The sequence below is a fragment of the Rhinopithecus bieti genome, unplaced genomic scaffold (genome assembly GCF_001698545.2).
Source record: "Rhinopithecus bieti isolate Rb0 unplaced genomic scaffold, ASM169854v2 scaffold_23748, whole genome shotgun sequence".
In the NCBI taxonomy this organism is placed as follows: domain Eukaryota; kingdom Metazoa; phylum Chordata; class Mammalia; order Primates; family Cercopithecidae; genus Rhinopithecus; species Rhinopithecus bieti.
In genome coordinates, this window is record NW_016811596.1 from 2,936,632 (window position 1) to 2,962,050 (window position 25,419).

At 39.2% G+C, this 25,419-nt stretch overlaps 1 protein-coding gene across 4 annotated transcripts in view; it reads right to left on the reverse strand.

Annotated features, from left to right (window-relative positions):
* Nucleotides 1-2,268: 2,268 nt before the first annotated feature.
* Nucleotides 2,269-25,419, reverse strand: part of KLRG1 (killer cell lectin like receptor G1) — a 59,579-nt gene continuing 36,428 nt past the window's right edge. For 2 of the 4 annotated variants that reach the window (XM_017894262.1, XM_017894260.1), the window contains exons 2-5: nt 20,006-20,110; nt 17,068-17,237; nt 3,952-4,052; nt 2,269-3,605 (exon numbers count right to left, since the gene is read on the reverse strand). In XM_017894262.1, the coding sequence (XP_017749751.1) occupies nt 3,494-3,605; nt 3,952-4,052; nt 17,068-17,237; nt 20,006-20,042 (420 nt within the window). In that variant the 5' untranslated portion in view covers nt 20,043-20,110 and the 3' untranslated portion in view covers nt 2,269-3,493. The other 2 variants (XM_017894259.1, XM_017894261.1) reach the window with 2 other exon arrangements.

A 25,419-nucleotide genomic window follows, 5' to 3' on the forward strand; every position in this document is an offset into this window, starting at 1 on the left:
CTGGAGCTGGGGGAATAGCTACACAAGTACCCTTGTAGCCACCACCACTTGGAGTGCACTAGGTCAGACCTGAAGCCAGCATAGCACTGGGTCTCGCCCAAGGCTTGCACTGGGTCTCGCCCAAGGCTTGTGGTGACCACTACCTGGCTATCACTGATGTTCCCTCAAGGCCCAAGGGCTCTTCAGTAAGCTTATGGTGAGTGTTGCCAGGCCCAGGTCTCTATCTTCAGCGCAATGGGCTCCCTCCCCTCTGACCCAGGGCAGATCCAGAAATGCTATCCAGGAGCCTGGAATCGAAGACCCCAGGTGCTTACTTGGTGCTCTACCCCACTGTCGTCAAGCTAATACCTACGCTGCAAGATAAAGTCCCCATTAGTCTTAGGTTAAATCTCTCCTTATCTATGTCCAAACTCCCTCTCATTTCCTCAAGCAGAAGGAGTCTCTCCTCATGGCTACCATAGCTAAGAATGTGTTGGGTCACACTGGAAGCCAGCATGGCACTGGATCTCACCCAATACCTATGGCAAATACTGCCTGGGTACTGCTGCTGATTATTCAGAGCCAAAGGGCTCTTTAGTCAGCAGGTGATGAATCCTGCCTGGATTGGGTCCTTCCTTTCAAGACAGCATGTTCCCTTCTGGTCCAGAGTATGTCTTAAAATATCATACAGAAACTAGGTCCCAGCATAGGGACCTTAGGACTCTGCATGGTGGTACCCTATCCTTCTCTAGCTGAGCTGTATCCAAATTGCAAGGCAAAGTCCTCTTTAGTCTTCCATATCCTCTCCTCAAGTGGAAGGAAGGAGTCTCTCCCAGAGCTGCAAGCTCCACTGCCTGAGTTCGGAGGAGGGTTACACAAACACTCCCTTGGCTACCCACATGGGGGTCTCACTAGCTCACGTTCCCTCCAAGTCCACTGGCTCTGAGCCCAGTACAGCACCAGGACTTGCCCAGGAATTGTGGTCCTTGTAGCCTAGACTGCCTTTCAGGTTTATTTAGGATCCCAGAGTGCTTTAGCCTGCAGTGGTGGGACTAGCAGAAACTCAGGTTCCGACCACTGGGATGGGCCATTCCCCTGTGGCTAGGGCTGGTCTAAATGCTCCCTCTGTGGGCAATGGCTGAATTCTGTCCCACGTTGCTATCTGCTTTGACAGGGCAGCACTGAGTTCCACTGCAAAGTCCCGTAGTCACTGCACTCTTCCTCCCCGAAGCACAGACTCTCTCTCCATCCCACACTGTGCTGCTGGGAGATGGGGAAGGGGTGGCACTGGCAAATCAAGACTGTCTCTCCTGCCCTCCTCAGTGCCTCTTTTGTTGATACGATGTTAAAACCAGGTACTGTGACTGCTCATCTGATTTTTGGTCCTTATGAAGGTGCTTTTTTGTGCGGATAATTGTTTCATTTGTATTCCTGCAGGGGAAAAATCAGTGGAGGCTTCTTGCTCCGCCTCCTCCTGTGTGTCCCTGGATTTTCTTCATTTTAATTTTGTGACTGCTCTGTTCTTATCTTTAATAAATGTCTTATTCCAAATACTGAATGTCCCAGATATGTTTAATGTATAATGTCCATCAAAGGAGTCCGCTGTGCAATGTAAGTGCTAATCAAAGAAAATGTTCATTTCTAGTTTTACCAAACTTCATTTCACTAGGTAAGGTACAAGAATTGAGTTACTAACTGACCCCACCCCTTCATAAATAAGTCTAAATAAATAAGCAACCAGGAAATAAACTGTTACTTCTCTTGAAACAACCTGAAGGGAGACAAAGCAATGAAGAACCACACCCAGTTCTGATAATAGGTAGATAAATCCTTATAAAAGGCCTGAACCCTAGTCACAGAGGAGGTCTGCACACATCCTGCCTGCTCAGGTGAGAATTTAAGACCCAGCTGTAGTTCTCCTTTTCTTCTCTTTCAATAAGTAAATGAAATTGTCCACTCTGTAGTGGCCAAGGCATGGCCCACATGGAATCGCTATCATTACATCCTTAATGAAGTGAGAGTCACTACTATCATATCCGTAACTCAGGGATACTTCCTGCACCAGAACCAAAGGAAAGAGATCACTAGGAGACAGGAGCTTGTTTCCATGACTTCCTTCTATGAGCATTGTATCCAGATTAACTGGCCCTTTGCCTTTTTAGAGTTAGCTGCTGAAGACTCATACTGGTGAGTTAGGGAGGATTAGGATATACTGTTTTTCTCATCTTTAAGTCCTCTAATTTACGGGCTAACAGAAATAACTAGAATGAACAGTTTTCATTTTTTTTTATTCATCCATTTATTTATTTGTCACTGAATGTAAGCATTATCTTAGGTATTTGGGATACAGTGGTAGATAAGATACAGTCCGTGTTTAAAAAAAAAAAAAAAAACTATGAAAGATAAAGACAAAAAGATTACAATCCAGGATCATCAACACTACAGAATTATGGTCTATTTCATTACTGCACCTTCTCTCCTTATGTATGTCCAAACTCTACTAAGGAGAAATAATAAAGTTTTTCTTATTTTTGAGGCCTTAGTACCTAAGATAATCTGGTGATCCAACCACATAAAGTATTTCTGTAAACTTTCCTCTATGACAATGCCTTATCGAATTCACTGCTATCTTGAAATTAATATGCAGGTCAAACAGTCACAGAATGGAAAAGATACAATCACACATTGGTTAATTCAACCACATCTATATATACTCAGAAAAAAGACAAAATCAATTAAGACCGGATTTTTGCATTAAGTGTGAAGAGCTGAGAAAGAGGAAGTACCACCTTGCCCTCACTCACTTCCCACAATTTACATTCTCACATTAGTATTATTATTATTTTTTTTTTAGAGATGGAGTCTGGCTCTGTCTCCCAGGCTGGAGTGCAGTGGCGCAGTCATAGCTCACTGCAGCCTCAAACTCCTGGGCTCAAGCCACCCTCCCACCTCAGCTGCCCAAATAGCTAGGACTATGGGTACACACAACCATGCCAGCTAGGTTTATTCTTTAGAATAAAGCTTGATTTGCAAAGAGTCACTGTTAGGATAGAAATATACCATCAGGGCTCGGTAATGTACTAGAGGAGTACAGCAATAACGTACTTATCTACTACATAGGCAACAGTATATATTGGCATAGATTTTATCAGATTAGCTCAGAATATAATATGAAAAAGGTGTATTTTTGACAGAGATGGTTGGGATGGGGATGAGAGTGGCAGCATTAGTTGCCATACTGAGAAATACACAAAACAAACTTACCTATTTCAAAAATTTGCTTATATCTGGTCTTTAAACTGTTCACATAATATCTAAATAGCCTCAAAGAGAATCCATCAGTTAGGCATCAATCCCCAGGAGGTTGTCTTGCATCTAATGCCATATCTGAGCAAGTTCAGTATTTGCTAACTACATACTCATGGCTTTCCCAACAGCCAGTGGCCAGCTCCCTCCTTTTAGGGATACTAGGGATACATGACAGATCTGAGGGTCAGGACAGAGTGGTCATCCATCAAGGTCTGACCTTCTTACACACCCACTGTAAAGGAACTTCACAGCTTGAAGCTTGAAGACTATTTTTGTTGAGGGCACCGCATGTCTGCACCAAGCTATTAGAATAAATCCTGTAAGAAATCATAAAAGTCAATCACTTGAGGCCGTACGCACAGAAAAGGAGTTGAAAGGCATGAAGGGATAAAAATTGAGCAAATTCTTTCTCCCTATTCAGGCCCCTAATTCCTCCACACAGCAGAAGAATTAAATTTGTTCATCAGCCTCTTTAAAATGTTATCCCTTTTTTTTTTTTTTGCCCTTACCCATTGTTCATTCCCTTCCTTATTCCCTATTTCCTCTCCTTTTCACTTTTTCCTCTCCTCTCCCTCTGCTCTTCTTAAACTATTCCCCAAGTATCATAATTTGGCTTTCCTTTTTCCTCTCTCTCTTTCTTGGCACTCCTTTAAAGCCCCTTACCTTGAGAAGTTTAGAGGTGATCCATCTTCCCACCTCCAGCCAGAATTGTTCCTCAGACCAACCCAGCGAAAGGCCTCACTGAGGAAATCTTGGAGCAGGCTCTAAGAGAAAGGTTGAAAACCAAAAAAGAGACCTAGTGTCAAGGTCAAACAACTATTCCTTTCTGCGTTGGATTCCTTATACTAAGTTAAGTAATTAATTAAAAGACAAACTAGCATTCTTTACACCTCCATCACCACCACTCTTAAGGACTGAATGCTTCCTAAAATCAGTATGTTGACCCCCTAACCCCTAATGTGATGATACCTGCTGGTGGAGCCTTTAACAAGTAATTAGGTGTAGATAAGACCATGAGGGTGGGGCCTCCGTGATGCAATTAGTGTCCTTACAAGAGGAGGAAGAGACCAAAGCACTCTCTCTGCCAAGTGAGGATACAACAAAAAGGCAACCATGTGCAAGCCAGAAGGTCCTCACCAGGAGCCAGAGAACCTTGATGTTGGATTTTCCAGCCTTCAGAACTGAGAGAGAGAAACATCTGTTGCTTAAGCCATCCAGTCTATGGTATTTTGTTAGAGCAGCCCAAGATAAGACAACTATTCACTCTAAATAACTAATTTCTCATTTAACATCTAATTCTAAAGATGTGTTAACTGTAGAGAGGAGCAGCATCCTAGAATTGACCTTTCTATCCATATCTGGATTCTTATAATGTAGCAAATAAGATAATATTACATCTCTACCTTCCATTGTAATTTTCTTCTTAATTAAAGGGAGCACTTGATAGGTATTCAGATTATTTCAAAAGAAAGAAGCTACACATTTGCTGCAGAAGTAAACATCTTTCCCATACTTAAGTATGTAAATTATGATTAAACCTATAGCAATATTCTTGGTTTTTTTCCAAAGTCTCATTTTCCATGTCCTTTTCAATCTTGTATATGGCAAGAAAAAAACAGTTCTTAAGGGAATAAGTTTAAGGTAAAGGTATATTGGCTACACCATTTACGTGTGCCATGTTACCCAAAAGAACAGAGATAAAAGATGCTTCGATCTGCAAAGTCTGACATTCAAATGAAGAAGTTTATATCCTAAGAGAATTGCCTCTATAAATGAAATAAAATAAAATATTAAAGATTAAAATAGATTAAAATAAAAGGTTAAAAAGATAATCTAAGGTAATTTTGTTGTAGGATTTAGTGTTGGTGTAATTAACAATTACACTTTCAATATTTTCTAATGACAGCTTAATTGGTCAAACACTTTTGGAATAAAATATTCTTTTTTATCTAGAAACTGCTAAGAAAGCAACACAATTTCAACTGCCTATGGTGATTATTATACCACCAGATGTCCCATTTTGATGTTGTTTTTATTCCACTCCTGAAAGATGGTTGCTGAAGAGGAAGAATTTATGGGCTCTGCTCTTAACTGTCTCTCTTTGCCTACTTGGACCCTGCATGAGCACAAATAGAGTTGCTCTTCTAAAGTTAAGAGAAGGCCAGGCACAGTGGCTCACGCCTGTGATCCCAGCACTTAGGGAGGCCGAGGTGAGGGGATCACTTGAGGTCAGAAGTTTGAGACCAGCCTGGTGAATGTGGTACAAAACTCTCATCTCTACTAAAAATAAAAAAGTAAAAAAAAAAAAAAAAAATTAGGCATGGTGACAGGTGCCTGTAATCCCAGCTACTTGGGAGACTGAAGCATGAGAATCGCTTGAACCCAGGAGGCAGAGATTGCAGTAAGCCGAGATGGCACCACTGCATTTCAGCCTCGGTGACGGAGTGAGACTCTATCACAAAAAAAACAAAATAAAATAAAGAGAGGCAAAAAGCCTCTTCGCACTTCTAGTAAAGACACTACAGGAGAGAAAAGGAGTCTTTTGTGCTATTTCTCATGGTCAGAATAACCTCTATTTTCTCTTCACTGGGTTTCGGTCCTGTTTCCATTCAGGACATGACTGTGGTGGTTCCTAGACGAAGCATTTGAAAAATGAGTACAACTTGTTTATCAATGCTTTTCTTCCCAAATAATCTATTCCTTGTGATGACTTTGTTCTCTCAGAACCCAGTATCCTGAAAACAATTATCTCTTACATTTGTATTGCACTGTAAGGTTTGCAAAATCCCTCTGCGTTCATTCCCAACATCATTTGAAATACTACACACACACTGTGGCATTTAGGAAAACAAAACAGAAACAAAATTCTGGAGCTCCTAGTTCTGTCCTTCCATCTGAAGATGAGCAGGTGGTTTAATCTGGCCGAGCTTCAACTTCTTTATGAGCGTTTAGCTTAGATATTTTCTAGGATTCTTTCCAGTTATGAAATTCTTGACAATCTTGGAAGGTAGGCAACTATTATTATCCTCACCTTTAGAGATGAGAAGACGAGGTCATGTGGGTGAAAGAATTCATCCAAGAATTGGATCCTTATCAAATAATCATCCAAGTTTTCTCTCCCAGTGCTAAACTTTTCATCACTCTGTGCCCCTGATTAATGTCCTCCAGTGGTCTCACTTTTCACACAGAATAAAATCTAAAATCCTTACAATGTACACACAGTCCTACATAATCTAGCCCCTGCTAACCATTTACTCACTTCCTAGGTGCCAGCCACATGAGCCTTCTTTCTGTTCCTTTCACATGCCAAGGTCATTCTTGCTTTCGGGTCTTTGCATAGCTTTTCCCTCTGCCTGGAATATCTTTCATGAGATTTCTACATGGCTGCCAATCAGGTCTAGATATCAACTCAAATGTTCCCTCCCGAAAGAGGCCTTCCTTAACTAACCAATCTAAAACAGTATTCACATTTACTATGACATCATACTGTTTCATTTTCTTTAAAGCATATATCACCATATTCATTTGTTTAGTTTTGTCTGTCTCTTCCGAAGACAATGAAAGCACATGTAACATGTATGCAATGTGTAATGATCAGAGCAGGGTAATTAGCCTATCGCTTCAAACATTTACCATTTCTTTGTGTTGGGAACATTCAAAATCCTCTCTTCTAGCTATTTGAAAATATACAATAAATGGTTGTTAACTCTAGTTACCCTGCAGTGCTGTAGAGCAAGGGTCCCCAACCCCCAGGCTATGGACAGTACCAATCTGTAGCCTGTTAGGAACCGGGCTGCAGAGCAGAAGGTGAGTGGCTGGGCGAGCCAGCATTACCGCCTGAGCTCTGCCTCCTGTCAGATCAGCAGATCAGCGGCAGCACTGGATTCTCACAGGAGTACAAACCCTATCATTAACTGCGCATGTGAGGGATCTAGGTTGCCTGCTCCTTATGAGAATCTAATGCCTGATTATCTGAGGTGGAACAGTTTCATCCTGAAACCACCCCCCACAACGGTCCATGGAAACATTGTCTTCCACAAAACAGGTCCCTGGTGCTAAAAATGTTGGAGACCACTGCAATAGAACATTAGAACTTATTTTGCCTATCTAGCTGTAATTTGTATCCTTTAACATCTCTCTCCCTAACCTCCCCTTCCCCAGCCCTTCCTAGCTGCTTCTATCCTCTGTTCTGAGGTCAACTTTTTTTAGTTTTCACATAAGCAAGAACATGCAGTGTTTAACTTTCTGTTCCTGGTTTATGTCACTTAACATGGTGTCCTCTAGTTCCATCCATTTTGCTATGAATGACAGGATTTCATTATTTTCTATGGCTGATTAGTATTCTAGTGTATATCCATACCACATTTTCTTTATTTCATTTTTTATTATTATACTTTAAGTTCTGAGGTACATGTGCAGAATGTGCAGGTTTGTTACATAGGTATACACGTGCCGTGGTGGATTACTGCACCCATCAACCCATCACCTACATTAGGTATTTCTCCTAATGCTATCCCTCCCATAGCCCCCGACTCCCAAACAGACCCAGTGTGTGATGTTCCCCTCCCTGTGTCCATGTGTTCTCATTGTTTAACTCCTACTTATGAGTGAGAACATGCACTGTTTGGTTTTCTGTTCTTCTGTTAGTTTTCTTTATTCATTTATTTGTGTTGAACATTTAGGTGGATTTCATATCTTGGCTATTGTCAATATTGCTACAATATACATGAGAGTGAACATATCTTCAACATACTGACTTTATTTCCTTCAGATAAATACCCTATATATGTAATTATGTGTCAATTTAAAAAATGTTAATAACAAAATTAAATTTAAAATATCATTTTCCTTAAAAATAAATAAATTAAATTAAATGTAAACATCATAACAGCAACAACTCTTGACTACCATATCCCTAGCACCTAGAAAAATACATAAAATTACACTCAATAAATGCAGACCAGGCATAGTGGCTCATGCCTATAATACTAGCAATTCGGAAGGCCAGGAATTCAGAACCAGCCTGGACAACATAGTAACACTCTATCTTTACAAAAATTTAAAAATTTAGCCAACCAGTCAAGGTGGCATGTGCTTGTAGTTTCAGCTATTTGGGAGGCAGAGGCAGGGAGGAGAATCACTTGAGCCTCAGAAGTTTGAGGCTGAAGTGAGCTATGATCACGCCATTGCTCTCCAGCCTGGGTAACAGAGTGAGATCCCATCTCTTTTTAAAAGAATTATGTTTAACAAGTATTTATAGAAATAAAGAACACACAATCAGGTATTATGCTGCAAGAAGTTAAAACCCTCTGAACACAAACTCTATTTTTTACTTTCTCTCTGTAAAACTCTTAACTGTGCATGCTGGGGGTAAGGAGGTAGACAGAAGAGTGAATGAAGTATACGACAGATGAAATGACACTGTAATTTTCAACATAGCTTAAAATTTTTGCATTTCTTAACCAACTTGTTTAAAGAATTATTTAAATTAGGAAGAGAAAAAAAAGATATGAGATTTTTTTTTATTAATATTTTCACAAAATATGGTGTAAGGTAAGTGAAGCACGATCTAAAAAAGATTCAAGAAATAAATGTTACTGCATTCAAAGATATATAAAATTTGAGTATATGTGAATCAAAAATTGTAAACTAAATATTTGAAAAAATAAATTAATTAAAATTAACAAAAGGAATAAAAGAGTAATTCCCAATTTCTCCATTGGAATTATGAGAAAATAGTCCATTTCTTTTTCTTTCATTTCAAGAGGAGGAATAGCAGCTAATGAAGCACAGAAGTTGATAAAGATTTGCTCAGAAACTTTAATTAGAGTCTGAAGAGCTAGGATTGGGTAATGCCCACGTACAAACCCCAATCCTGTGCTCATTTACTACCCTCAAGACCCATATAATTCTAAGTCACTTGATCAGTCAGTCCTTTTACAACTTCTCATTGGTGGATATTGAAAATGTTTATTATGGCACCTTCACTCGAAAATCTTCCACTTGGAAGAGGCCTTCACAATCATAGTGCTAAAACCTATTCTATGTACTCATGGATGTGTGTGTATGTGTGTGTGCGTGTGTGTGTGTGTGTGTGTGTGTATTAGAGTGAGAGAGAGAGAATATAGAAGCAGCATGAAAGTAGAAATTGTAGAAAGTATAACTGTAGAAACAGCATGAAAGTATAAATTAGTCTGCTACAGTGGCTCACACCTGTAATTCCAGCACTTCGGGAAGTCAAGGCAGGAAAATCTCTTGAGCCCAGGAGTTCAAGATCAGCCTGGGCATCATGGCAAAACCCGGTTAATACAAAAAATATGAAAATTAGCCAGGCAAGGTGGCACATGTCTGTAGTCCCAGCTACTTGGGAGGTTGAAATAATAGGATCATTTGAGCCTGGGAGGTGGAGGTTGCAGTGAGATGAGATTGTGCCATTGCACTCCAGCCTGGGTGAGAGTCTCTAACAACAACAACAAAAGTATAGGTAAAGGTGGTAACTGAGAACTCTTGTCACCCAGAGAAGGTGTGAGCTAGAACACTTAGGTGTTATGTCACTTAGCGTTTGTAATGTTTGCTTATATTTCAGAAAAAATGCAAACCCTAAAAGCAAAGTGAAGATAAAATCCAAACAAACAAAATCAGGTGCACTTTTTCTTTTCCTTTTTTGCTTTTTTAGTTCAACATTTATAACTTCCACACACACTTCTGTATGTAATATTTTTAATTGAAATTAAAATCTCATTAAGGCACAAAGCATATTCCTTAAACTTCCAAATTAACATGGTTTACAGAATGTATGTAAGTTATTTCAACCCATATTAAGAAAAACTAATAATACATGGAAACTATAAAATTACATCTTTTGATTAGCCAACTTAATTCTAGGGAATATAATGTAAATAAATGACAGCAAGCAAAATGATTTCTATAAATATGCTCATAGCTCATGACAATTAAAAATAAGTAGAATTGTATCTAAGAATATGAAAAGATTTAAGCAATAGTGAAATGATGCAGAATGTGTAAAAATAATGTTTAAAACTAAAATAAAATCTGGTTGCAATTTTTTATTACCTGGAATAATTTAATGCTTAGCAAAAACCAAGAATGAAATAATGCTATTTGATAAAATCAGAATATAAAATAACGGGTTCCAAAACGCCTAAAAACAGAAGATAAAGGTGTTTTTTGACAGTATAGTTCTGTTTTGTCCCACCAAACCCGTGGCTAAAATCATCCTGAAAGCAGTGACAGGAGAATTCCTACAAGGGAGAGCCTCAAACCATCATGAGATGGGGCTGGTTGGGATACCATAGAGTATAGCACTCAACGTCAAGGTGATCCGTGCAAAGCATCTATTACGGGAACTTACAGAGGGCTGCAGCAATCCTCACGACGGACAGTCAGAGAAAAGGAACGTTTGACCTACGTACGTCCACAGCAAGGGGGTCAGAGATGGAGCTTTTATGAGGTTTAAGGAATCTGACTTAGGGCTGGGGCTAGTTTATTTCAGTGTTTTGAGCTGCAACCTAGATACCTTTATCAGTGACTGGAAATGTTCAAGGCTGGGGTTTGGGTTGGAGCCTGCAGTGGAAAAACCTGTAGCTGGGTGGGTCATAGGGCAGTCAAGGCCCTCTGCGATTTTCAGCCAATGCACAGAAAGAAAGTCAGGAACTGGGGAACCCTACAGCCTCATATTTTCAAATAATATCATTATTGTGTTTTCTTCAGACACTTTTCAGGTGAAGTACTTAAAGCAAAGGATGTAATTACTAATTTGAAAAAAATTACAATACAGAGTACTCATAAGGTCTAAAATAATTATGTCTATTGCTTTAAATTTAGAGATGTTTCACTTGAAAACACGTCTCAAGATTGAGTAAAAATATAGAGCGTATTACTTGAAAATGTAACTTACAGTTTAAAAATCAGTTTAGCCTGTTTCCAGACTTTTCAGATATCCTATAATATGAACACATTAATTACCATCATCTAAAAACATGCAAATAACATTAAGAAATTTCAAAGGAAAATTTGACAGGTTACAAATTACTACAGCTTAATATCAATAAGAATTTTCCCTATAATTTTGCGTAAGTACACAATGCTAAAAGTCAATAAGCTCTGCTCTATCAATCATCATTTGCTCCTCTTTTAAAAGCTTGTGGAAACAATGTCCGTCAACAGATGGATATCCAAGTTCACAGCAGCCTTATTCTCAACAGGATAAATGGATAAATGGACAAATAAAATGTAGTATATCCATAAAATAGAATGTTATTCAGCCATCACTTTGATACATGCTACAACATGGAAGAACCTTGAAAACATGATTCTAAGTGAATAAGCTAGACACTGAAGGACAGAAAAGGCAAATTCATAGAGACGATAAGTAGAACAGTGATCACCAGGAGCTAGAGGGAGAGGAGTTATTGTTTAAGAGGTACAGACCTTCAGCTGGGGATGATGAAAAGGTTCTGGAGATGATGGTAGTGATGGTTGCACAGCAATAGGAACGTACTTAATGCCACCGAATTGTACACTTGAAAATGGTTAAAATAGTAAGTTTTATGTTATGCATATTTTCCCACAATTTTTCAAGTTAAAAAATAGTGGAAATATCCTAGCCTATCATGCCCATCCCTTGTTATGCAGTTCACACTAGCTGCTTAATCTGATCATAAAGAAGCGTGACAAAAGACACACATTACCAGACTGTGAAGACCTCCAGAGTAAAACCGTTCCTCTACCATCTACCCTGTTTCCAGCGATTTCTTTGAATCTTCTGACATATCATCTCAGATTTCCTCATAAACAAAATACTCAATTCAGCAAGTCCTAATTTATTCTGTGATGTATCTTTTACTGAAATTGTGTCTTGGGACACAGAAGAGCAAAGTAAAAGTTATTTTTGGCTCTGGACTTTATATTGTTGTTTGAGTTTTTTGTGTTTTTGAGACAGAGTATCATTCTGTCTCCCAGGCTGGAGTGCAGTGGCCTGATCTCGGCTCACTGCGACCTCTGCCTCCAGGGCTCAAGTGATTCTCCTGCCTCAGCCTTCTGAGTAGCTGGGATTACAGGCGTGTGCCACCACGCCCGGCTAATTTTTTGTATTTTTAGTATAGATGGGGTTTCACCATGTTGGCCAGGTCTTGAACTTCGAACCTCAAATGATCCACCCGCCTCGGCCTCCCAAAGTGCTGGGATTACAGGTGTGAGCCACGGCGCCCAGCCAGTCAAAAAGTTCTATCTTCACTTTGCACATGAGGAAACTGAGAGTCAAAAAGGTTAAGGAAGTTGCTGAAGTTCACACAGCTAGTAAGAAATACAGTCGAAGCATACTCATGACTGTCTGAAAGAAACCAAGCTGTTTTCATTACCCGATGAAAAATATACAGAAAAGTGACCATGTTACCCTAGTGTTTGTATTGCTGTACCCAAAGAAGGAAACCTTGGGTATCATTAGATGTAAATCCTAAATACGTGAGAAGCCCATGCCAGAAGTTCAGGGAATCCCAAGTTTAGGAAGACAGGTAAAGTTGAATGAGAGGTTGTTGCAACAGTAAAGTTGGATCATATAATTCCAAATTATGATAATGAGGCAGAGAGATATTATAGGGCAAGGAACATCAGAATAGATTTAAAGAAATCAAAGCAGTTTCACTGGGAACTCACTAATGAATGCATACTTTAAAATAACATACCAATAACTATAAGGAATCAGGGCTAACAACATCCAGGATGAACTGAGCTTGGTGGGGGGAAAATGGCAAGAAAAATCAAGAATTTGAATATATCCAAACATCTAAAGATATACTCAAAGGGCAAGAAGGAGTAAGGGCTGATGCTATAATGTTAACACAAAAATGAGAAAATAACAGAGCAATTTAATTTCCATTTTGCTTTTATTTTCTCTCTCAAGAGTAATCTTAAGGTCCCAGAGAGAAAAAAAGAGACAATAACTAAGCATGTCACTATTTTAAATATATTTAAGCCTATAATCCCAGCACTTTGGGAGACCAAGGCGGGAGGATCACTTGAGCCCAGGAGTTCAAGACCACACTGGGCAACATAGTGAGACCTCATCACAATAAATAAATTTAAATCTCCACGGTCATACAATGTACATTCTGTATGTCAAATTCAAAAAAAAATTTAAATATGAATAGAAAATAAACTAGAAGACAATTAGTAGAAAAAGTTATCTTCTTGAACATGTGCAAAATGGATTCTGGAAGCTGTCAAATACAATATTTCTACAAATGACTTTGAAGATGAGTTGATGTGAATTTTTTTTTTTGTTTTGTTTTGTTTTGTTTTGTTTTGTTTTGTTTTGTTTTTTGAGACAGACTCTCACTCCATTGCCCAGGCTGGAGTGCAGTGCTGTGATCTGCACTTGACTTCCTGGGCGCAGGCAATTCTCCCACCTCAGCCTCCCGAGTAGCTGGGACCACAGGTGCATGCCACCACACCCAGCTAATTTCTGTATTTTTTTTGTAGAGGCAGGGTCTCGCCATGTTGCCCAGGCTGGTCTTGAATTCTGGGTTCAGGCAATCCACCTGCCATGGCCTCACAAAGTGCTAGGATTACAGGCGTGAGCCACCGTGCCCACTGGAGTAGAATTTAAAATTTGGCTCTGCCAGATTTGTAGCCTTAGACTTATACTCATTAATTCTCTGATTTTTTTTTTTTTTTTTTTTTTTAAACAGTGTCTCACTTTGCTGCCTAAGCTGTAGTGCAGTGGTGCTGGTCTCAGCTCACTGCAGCCTCCACCTCGTGGGTTAAAACGAGTCGGGTGCCTCAGCCTCCCAAGAAGCTGGGATTACAGGTGCACAACAGCATGCCCAGCTAATTTTTGTATTTTTAGCAGAGACGGGGTTTCACCACTGTAGCCAGGCTGCTCTTGAACTCCTGACCTCAAGTGATCCACCCATCTCAGCCTCTCAAAAGTGCTGGGATTATAGGCAGGAGCCACCACGCCCAGCCAATTCCTCTGAATTTTATTCATTTACCAACAAAATGGGGATGTGGAACTCTATTTTTCAGAATTGCTGTGACGATTAAGAATACTATACATAAAGGCCAGGCATGGTGGCAGACGCCTGTAACCCCAGCTACTCGGGAGGCTAAAGAGGAGAATCGCTTGAACCCTGGAGGCAGAGGTTGCAGTGAGCCGAGATTGTGCCACTGCACTTCAACCTGGGCAACAAGAGCAAAACTCCTCCTCAAAAAGGAAAAAAAAAAAAACCAAAAGAATACTATACATAAAACATCTGGCAAAAAGCAGGTGCTCAATCCACGGTAGCCTCTGTTATTATTGTACACTTTGCCGTAAGTGATCTAAGATAGGAGGTGAACTTTACTTAAGTATCTCAATGAAAGATGACCATTTAACAGCATGAGAGGGATATTTTCCATAGGCCTGTAGATTCTACACATAGCAACGAAATTCTCTAGCAGCACTTTCCACCAATGGAATGCCAGTTTGAAAACCTTCAGTTTTAACAGATTCATAGAGCTCTCTTTTTTATTTTTACTTTTTGCTCTTTTGGTAGTGGCTCAGACCCCAGTATGATACTAGAAACATTGTACATACCTCAAAATAGTATGTAAATCTTGCCCCGAGAACAAAAGAATAGTAACACTAGAACAAGAGACGCAGCAGGTCACGTAAAAGTCAATTCGGTTCTACAGAATCTGACAAAAGTCAGAGCAAGAAAAAGAATCAAAGCAGAGAATCAAGTAAGATTCCAGAGGAGTGTCAAAGGTCAAACTTATGACATCTAGCAGGGACATTCCACCCTCTCCAGCACTGACCTGGCCCCACGGATCATTAAGAGAAAATAAACTCAATTTGGAAATGCAGTGAGTGTAACTCTGCTGGTTTTACTCAACAATAGTCTCAGGAACGGCAGCATGTAAGGAAACAAAGGAAGGACAAAATTCCTCTAATGATCCTGCCCTTCCTCTGGGTACCTCAGAGAAACAGCAATATTGCCGTTTTCCCAGATGTTCTGTGCCCTTCATCCTTTCCCTCCTCACCTCTCATGATCACACTGTGAAATGTATAGTAGCTGCTACACCACAATTTTCTGTGGCAGTGTCTTGTGCTATGACTCACGACTCCTGTTTATCAGTTTTGCCCTCAATGTTTCAAATTCATGGCTCACTTCTGCTATTTACTTCAGTCAGCTCGAATCCTCAGAGTCACTATATCAGAATGAGAATAGGGGTTGCTACAAGGTCCAGAAAGCAAGGCTATTTTGCTGGAGGCCATAAAACTAAGATGGCATGTTTAATGAGTATGACTCAATGCATTCTGCCACCTCACTTAGAGAAGACTTAAAAAAAAAATGTTAGTCACATATGTGGAATGATTTAGATTCTATGTGGAATTCCAAAGGAGTAAGTGTTTCTTTGACAGAAAACAAGAATCTGTATGCTTTATATAGGTAGCTGTATAGGTAGTTATAAAATTTAGGAACTATATGTTCTCCCCAGCTGCTTTAGAGTAACCTCTGGATTTTTTCCAAGGTAAGTTAATATAGTTTAATTCTCAATAAACTGTTCTCTGTGACTAGATTCTACCCCAAACAAGAAAACAGAAAACAATAGCAAAACACAAAAATCAGTATTAAATTAGTGCTAAAGACGAAACTAAGATTTCTTGTTTTCCTTATAGATGTTATTTATGTTGACAAATTAGAATTTGATTGATTTTTATACTACGCAACCTCAGGATGTCAATTCCTTGTGTTGCCTTGAGATGGTCTAGGACCAATAGCAAGTTCTTTTCCAAGAGATTGCTGGGTGGATAGGAAGGATCTGAGGGGCCCGAAGGAAGTGGAGGCCACACACACACACACACACACACACACACATACACACACATACACGTGCTTATATCCCAACTTTCTCGACACTGCATTCTGGAACTTACTGCATTCCAGTGAATAAAGGGAAAACTTTTTAAAAGAAGGCATTTAAGCCCTTATCACAATCACTCTGTCCCCGTGATCTCTATCTTTCCCTCCCTCCCAAGTTCCACTGTATAAGAATCTGCTGCCAGGCCTGGCACGGTGACTCACGCCTGTAATCCCAGCACTTTGGGAGGCTGAGGCGGGCAGATCACGTCAGGAGAGCGAGACCATCCTGGCTAACATGGTGAAATCCCATCTCTACAAAAATACAAAAACTTAGCCAGGTGTGGTGGCGGGCGCCCGTAATTCCAGCTACTTGGGAGGCTGAGGAAGGAGAATCACTTGAACCTGGGAGGCGGAGGTTGCCGTGAGCCGAGATCATGCCACTGTGCTCCAGCCTGGATGACAGAGGGAGACTCCATCTCAGAAAAACAAAACAAACAAACAAAAACCAACAACAATCTACTACCTTGTTGTTGGACCTGTATGTTTCCGGACCTAAGACTTCTTTTAACTAGAGCTGTATTTCAGGTCTAATTCCTCTCCAAAACACTCACCATCCTTCTACCTCCTTGCCCCACATACATACTTACATGCTATGCAAGCATCTGGGTTGCTGTAACTGAGGTTTGTTGGAGCAGACAGCATAAGAGTAAAGAGTGGGGAAGAGAGGAAAGAAGGCAGAAGTAGAGGAAGAGGAAAGAGAAGAAGAGGGAAACGGAAGAATACAGTATCCCCTCACAGATTCCTTCTGTTCCTCAAAAGAGGATACGTGATCCATTTAAACAGCAGCTAAGAAAAAAAAAAAACAAAACAAAACAAAACAAAACCCCTACATTTTCTAAATGTTTGCATTTACCATTTCCTGTTTGTCCGTTATCATAAGGAGGTGTGAGTCTCTGGCTAGGCAGAATTCCAGACTAGAATTCCAGTCCTTTTCCTCCACTGAGAAATAATAACAATGGTTACCATATTTCATCCAGTGGTCTGGGCAGCTAGGACAGCTGGCACAAGTAGAGTACTTGGAGCCTAGGAAAGAAGAGGACCTGGTTCACATATTTATGGACCACTCAGTCTTGGAAATGAAAAGGGAGATAAAATGGAATATGGCAGTCCCAGGTCTTCCCTGCTCCACCACTTTTCAGATTAAGGGTTAGAGAAATGTGTAACAATGCATGGTCTCAATTTGAATACCTCATAATGTCCACCCCCATCATCTACTAAGTATGTATTCCACTACACAAGAATAGGACTATAACTGAAGGAGCAAAGAAGAAAATGTAGAACAATCTGCCTGAAAACTCTGGAGCAAGTACTTTACTTGTGCTAGAGATCTCTGTGCACATGTAATATACACACACCAGATAACTGTGTGCTTGTATGATATGCGTCTGTGTACTGTCTTTGCTCAATGCATACATTGCATAATTGCATAATGCATATTACTTAAATCAGGCAGAATCATTCAGAATGCCCGACCAAAAATGCACACACACAAAAAAAGAAACTAGGAAAAGCAAACTTAACTAGAATGAAAGGTTTTACTTTTTTATTATCACAGATATAACTCTCACCATTGAAAACTGGAAGAAAACACTTATACTTCAGCAAAAAGAACTTACATTGATATTTTTTTAAAAGGGTTTTCTGACAGAGAAGCATAACAGGTGCTAAAGTGAAAAGTGATAGAATGTTCTAACCAAGATCTTTTAAATACGGAAGATCCGCATTCCTTTAAAATGGTTGGCTCATAGTTTTGTTAAGATGAAAGGGAACTGGCCAAGCATGGTGGCTCACTCCTGTAATTTTGGGAGGCCGAGGCAGGCGGCTCACATGAGTCCAGGAGTTCAAGACCAGCCTGGCCAACATGGCGAAACCTCATCTCTACTAAAAATACAAAAAAATCAGCCGGGCAGGGTGGCACCCGCCTGTAATTCCAGCTACTTAGGAGCTGAGACATGAGAATCACTGGAACCCAGGAGGCAGAGGTTGCAGTGAGCCAAGATCACACCACTGCACTCCAGCCCGGGCAACAGAGCAAGACATTGTCTCAAAACAATCAAAATGAAAGGGAACTGAATATGCTTTCAAGGTAATTCCAACCAAGATTCCAAAATTCTACTGATTTTCTACTTCAGTTTCAATACTTAAACATATTTGCATACACTCACCATAAGCACAATTCTACAGTGAGCAAGTATGAGCCATTATATTCCATGAGCACATGTGTAGATACATAATTGCAGAATGGAGTATATATCTACTCTAGATTTGGGAGTTACAAAGTGGGGAAAGTAGTACTTTTCATATAAATATTAGATAATTGTTCTCTAGGAAGACCTGGCATACAACCAATGTAAGTTTTGGAGATCAAGCTGTTAAATTGGCACCTTATAGATTTGTGCTTTTTCCATATGACTGTGACATTAGTCAGCCTGGATTAGAAATTCCCAACTTCCCTAGGAGTTCCTTTTTGTCAAAGGTCAGACTTGGATCTGAGGTAGAAACCCTGGAGCTAAACTCTTAGAATCCCAATAAATCGGCAGAGCGCAGTGGCTCACACCTGTAATCCCAGCACTTTGGGAGGCTGAGGAGGGCAGATCACGAAGTCAGGAGTTCGAGACCAGCCTGGCCAATATAGTGAAACCCCGTCTCTAATAAAAATACAAAAAATTAGCCAGGCATGGTGGTGAGTGCCTGTAATCCCAGCTACATGGGAGGCTGAGGCATGAGAATCACTTGAACCTGGGAGACACTGCACGCCATTGCACTCCAGCCCAGGTGACATTGCAAGACTCTGTCTCAAAAAAAATTTTTTTTAATTAAAAAAAAGAATCCTAATAAATCACTTCTGTATAATCTGTCACTATCATCCCCTAAAAACATAAACCTAAGCTAGGACTCTAGACTGTAAAACAATAAACTGAGCCCTCTAGATCACTAGATTTAAGGACCTAGAAGAACTAAACTTAGAAAAATTAGTTTTAGAAAATGTGAAAGCACCAGAATGGCAAAAAAAAACAAAAACACAAACAGAATATGTTTAATTACATTATGATATATCTATTATGTGAAAAGTTAAACATCATTAATATTATAATTCAAGTATCACAATACACATGGCAGTACAAAAATGTTTCTGGCAACATAAAATTAAAAAGCAATATACAAAATTATGAGCATACTACGATAAGAACTATTCTCAGCCTTGCATTAGAAGAAAGAAAGGTGGGAGAAATTTTAAAAGGACTTGATTGCAGTTCTATTAAGAAAATATGGTCAGGTGCAGTGGCTCACACCTGTAATCCCAGCACTTTGGGAGGCCAAGAAGGGCAAATGCCTTGAGCCCAGGAGTTCAAGATCATTCTAGGCAACATGGTGAAATGCCTCTACAAAAATAATAATAATAATACAAAAATTAGCCAGGCATGGTGGTATGTGCCTGTGGTCCCAGCTATTCGAGCGGCTGAGGTGGATCACTTGAGTCTAAGGAGGTCAAGGTTGCAGTGAGCTGTGACTGTACAGTGGCACAGGGTCCACTGGTATAGCAGCACACAAATCTATCACCCACAGCCTGGGTGACACAGGGAGACCCTGTCTCAAAAAACAAAAAGAAAATACACGCTGACACAAATGCACATGGTCAAAGATAAGGAGGCTATACCCAGAAAACAGTTGTATAAAGATGTTGATATATTTTGTTTGAATTACTTTTTGGTTTTTCAAAGCTCCTGCTATGTTATATTGCTTTTATAATATAAAATGAAAGATTAATTTTGGTTTAAGTTTGCACTTACCCTGGCACAGGATCCACTGGTATAGCAGCACACTCATAAGAACTGCAGTCAGAAGCCCCAAAGCTATTGCCACAAGGCAAGAACAAGAAGGCCTGGAAGAGGCAGCTGCAACAACAGAGAGTCAAAGCACAATCCTGAGTCAGAAGATAGGTTGAAAGAAAAGAGAAAGTCAGGGAAGAATACCTCATCTTAAAGCAGTTTGGCCTAATGGAAACTGAGATCCAGGCCATAAAGATTCCTTTTCTAGATGTATCAGGAACTTGCTCTAAAGTCTAAGGTAACCACTAACACCTGTATCAAAGAACTTACTGTATTCATCAAGATAAAGAATGCTTTTTTCCTTTGAAATTGTGACTTATACTGTCTCATACTCAGGTGGTGAGAATACAAATTGGTGCCTCTTTGGAGGACAATTTGGCAATATCTACCAAAATGGCAAAGGCATTTACCTTTTGGCCTAGAAATTTCTCCCTAAGAAATTTTTCCTACAGATACTCACACGTGCAAAATGTCATATTTATTCGTGGCAGCAATATTTGTAGGAGAAGACTGAATACAATCTACATTCTATCAGTAAAAGGCCAAATACATTTTTGATATATCCATAAAGTGAATATACAGCTTCTAATAAAGACTGGCTTTTTTTTTTTAACTGATAGGGAATATTTTGTAAGCTATATAGTCAAGACAAACAAACGTTCTGCAGAACAGGGTATACAAATATCTCTGCAAACACACCCAAGAATCTGATTACATTGTTTGCTTCTGGAATGGAAAAAACAGTCACTGGAGACAAGATAGGAAAAAGACTTTTTACCTTATTTTCTTTTGTACCTTTTGAATTTTGAACCACGTAAACATATTATCTATTCAAAATTTAAATACATAAAATTTAGATAAAAATAATCTACATTTCAAAAGTGCTTTGTAAACTGTCATTATCAAAAGAGCAGTAAGTTTAGGTTGATGCCATGTTTAAGCATAGGACACTACTTCATATTAGCTATGTTGCACACAACCTAAATCTAAATTTTAAATTTGAAAAATGGAAGTATTTTCAGCAAATCTTTATTTTAAAATCGAAGGTATCTCATAGCCCGATAGTGTAGAAATTACATGTAACGAGCAAAACTCTGTGAAGTAAGATGATATTTAAGTTCTAATTTTGATTCCTTTGTTTAATAACCTTGAATTAGGAAATTAAACTTGCCTATTTGGGCTTCAATTTTCTGTTTACATTTTAGATAAATTATTCTATCTATGTGTGTATCTATGGAGTATTCTAAACTTCTTAAAGAAAAAAATGTATAATGAGAGATGCCTTCATAGAGAGAATTCTGCATAATAAGTATTTGGACTGATGAATCCAAAGGCATTAGATTTCTAGTAAAACTTTTAAAAAGACATTTGCATCACAGGAGAACATTTAATGAAATACACAAACGTTCATTCTTGTGTTATGCTAAATTTTAAAAAGGTATCAAAGCATAATTGTATTTGTGTAACCACAAGCCAATTCAAGAAGTAAAATAAATTTTTTAAATTTACTTTAAGTGTATATCGAAAGCCTCTAAATAGTTCCAAGTAGGTTCTAATTTATCACCAGTTGTGTGTGTGACCTTGAACATATACTTTGAGATATACATTACTTCTAACTTAATATTTCTATTCCTTAGAAATTAACACAGATATAATTCAAAAATAGGAAAAGGTTACACAAATAAAGATGTCCAATGCTGTATAATTTATAGTAATAGAAATAAGTCTAAATATCCCAAGTATACTAGAATGATTTAGCAAATTAAGGCAACACTCTCAAAAGACATTAAAAATCATAATAGTAAAACTATGTAGTAAAAAGAGAGAAAGCTTAAGGAACTACCCTAAAGAATATACCTCGTGGGAGTTTACTGCCTAAGATACAAAATCAAGGATTAATTTTGGCATTTACACTATTACCTGTCTGTCTCAGATAATGTTCTCTCAGGGCCCTATGTAAAAATGGCTCTTTTGCCTTCAAATCCTCAGTCACAGAGACTATTATCTGTAGTGTTCTTGAGACTTTTTCTTCCCTGTTTCTTCCCTGTCACCATTCTAGTGCAACACTGAAGTTAAAAAAAAAAAAAAATCTAGATATGTAAATCAGTTTCTTTCCTGACAAAACTCTTACTATTATCCACCAGCAAAACTATTGGTGTCCTCCTCATTCCATAGTCAGAAAAACAGCCATACTTTTAAACAGCTGGTCCAAGGTTATTCCGAATATAGCTAAAGAGATAAAGTTCTCCCAACAAAGTTCCCACTATAGATAGGAGCAAGAAGGAATAACGGCAATGCCCTAGGTTGGGTTTCTAAGATGCAATCAAAGAAGTGAATGATTAGAAAAGGGTTTACCTGAGGTCTAAGATCGGATCCTGTACCATACACCAATTTTTCATATTCCAACTCTGGACTTTAAACTGAACCAAAAGCATTTCCTCAAATTATCCTCGATTGTTCTGCATCCTCTGCTTTAAACTTATTCTACGCCCCATTCATCTGTAGCCTACCGTCACTATGCATCGTCTTCCATGCTACCTTGGTTAACTCACATTTTTGCTGTGGTCCGTAGTCATTCTGGGCTTGGGTTGCCGTAGGCAACTCTAACATGGAATAAATAACACTGTCAGTCATCTTCAGCTAAGATCTTTCACATGCAGTTGAGAGAGTTAAATTATCGAAGTGTGAAGGGATATGTATCAGTCAGGAAACAGCCCAATCTCTAAACTGCTTAGCAGGAAACTTGACAAAAGCAGAAGTAATTTTTCAGGAAATGATTCAAATTTGGAGACTGCCTATAGAAATTAATATTTTAAGTTGCTATTTTTTTGCCCCATGATACTCTAGATGCTCATTAAATATATATTGAATTGATTCCCCATGTCACCTAATTCTGTTGAGCAAGGAAAAATTGCTCTCAAGTCCAGCAATTTCACTTATGGAAACTAAAATAAAAGTGAGAGTGGTTACTAGCTACGAATTTCTCTCAGAATTTTTTCTCTGCTTTGTTTCCTTCTGAAAAATGTATGTGAAATGAGACTGTATGTATGTATAGATGTATGCCAAAAGAGACTGATTTCATCATTTCTTGGAACTTTTGGGCAGTAATAAGCAATAATGAAATGGACTGTTGGGTACATGCCTGGAATCATGGGAGAAATGGACTATTGCCCAGATATGTCTTGTGAATATGACATAACCACATCTTCTCCAAAACATTGTTCAAATTGTGCTATCATCTTTACCCTTCACAGTATCAGAAATTCCATTAAATTTTTTCTGTTGTCTTATTTTTACAAGCAAAGACGACTAAAAAGAAGAGCAAAGTAAACAAATACATTCTAACATCTTAGTAACTTATTTTTAGTAGGTGAAAAGTTAATAAAAAGTTAAAGTAGGCCAGGCGTGGTGGCTCACGCCTGTAATCTCGGCACTTTGGGAGACTGAGGCAGGTGAATCACCTGAGGTCAGGAGTTCAAGACCAGCCTGGCCAACATGGTGAAATCCCGTCTCTACTAAAAATACAAAAAAATTAGCTGGGCATGGTGGTGGGCGCCTGAAATTGCAGCTACTCAGGAGGCTGAGGCATGAAAATCGCTTGAAACCGGAAAGCAGAGGTTGCAGTGAGCTGAGATCACACCATTGTACTCCAGCCTGGGCAACAAGAGTGAAACTCCATCTAAAAAAACAAAACCTAAAGTAAGGAAAACAGAAAGGGTATTGAAACTTCTAAGAATGGATAAGATCATCAAGATAGACTGTATAAGGATAAAAGAAGAGAAACAGGGAGGGCATATTAATAAAAACAAATATATTTCTGCCTCCAGTCATGACAGAATGGCATTAGACTTACTCTCCAATCAAAATATTACACATGGCAAAATACACGAGGCAGCTATTTTCAGGAACACACAGGCAGCACTGTGATCCTTGAGAGAACACAAAGGTGAGTGCTATGATCACCCTAGCTTTCTATCTAGGACCACTTTCTAGTACAGAGCACAAAAATGAATCCTAAACAGAACAGCAGTCTTACTAAAATGAGGAGGCAGAGATTGGAGTTTTGAGCTGCTTAAATGGCTGGAATTTGCAGGGCAGGGTAATTCACAAGAGAGAGGCACCCTTAAGACTATGTAGGAATTCACCGTATGTCTGTAGCTAAGTTCTAGGCTGCGCAGACATAGGACAAAACTCTGCAAGTCCAAGCTGAGAGAGTTCCTGCAGGGCCAAGAGCTGAACAGGGAGAACAGAGGTGATGTATTGCTTAGTAGCACCAACCAAAAGCAAACAAAATAAAACTTAACATCACCAAAGAGAGTCACCGATAGTTTAGCTGCCTCTGAGAACAAATTTTCACACCCTTAATATGAAGGCAAACAAACAAAATGTGGTCTATACATACAATGGAATATTAGTCAGTCTTAGAAAGGAAATCCTGTCATACTTTACAACACTGATGAACCTCGAAAACATTATACTAAGTGAAATGAACTGATCACAAAATGACTGTGTGATTCCACTTATATGAGGAATCTGAAGTAGTCAAACCCATAGACAAAGAAAGCAGAATGGTTATTGAAAGAAGTTTGGAGGGAAAAAGAAAAGGAAGTTGCTTAATGGATACAGGGTTTCAGTTTTGCAGTGTGATTAAGTTCTGGAGATATGGTGTATGACAACGTGAATATTCTTGTATTCACTTGCTTGGACTATCACAACAAAATACCATAGACTAGGTGACTTAAACAACAGAAATGTATTTATATTCTCATCATTCCACAGACTGAAAGTCTAAGATCAAGATGCCAGCAGAGTTGGTGTTTGGAGAGTGCTTCCCCCGTAGGTTGCAGACTTCTCACTATATCCTCAAGTGGACTTTCCTCAGCGTGTGCACAAGGGGAGAAAGAGTGGGCTCTGGTCTCTCTTCTTACAAGAACATTAATCCTATCAGATCAGGGCCCCACCCTTGTAACCTGATTTAACCTTAACTACTTCCTTAAAGGCTCCATCTCCAAGTGCAGTCACACTGAGGATTAGGGCTTCAATGTGTGAATTTGGGGAAGACAAACATTCAGTCCATAATAATACTTAACACTACTGAATTGTATGCTTTAAAATGATTAAGATCATTTAAAAACAAAAGGAAGGTGTATTAGTCCATTATTGCACTGCTATAAAGAAATACCTGAGGCTGAATAATTTATAAAGAAAAGAAGTTTAATTGGCTGACAGTTCTGCAGGATGCACAGGAAGCATAGTGGCATCTGTTTCTGGGGAGGCCTCGGAAACTTACAGTCATGGTGGACGGCAAAGGGAAATGTCTTACGTGGCCAGAACAGGAGCAAGAGAGACCGGGGCGGGGCTGGGGGGGATGGCGG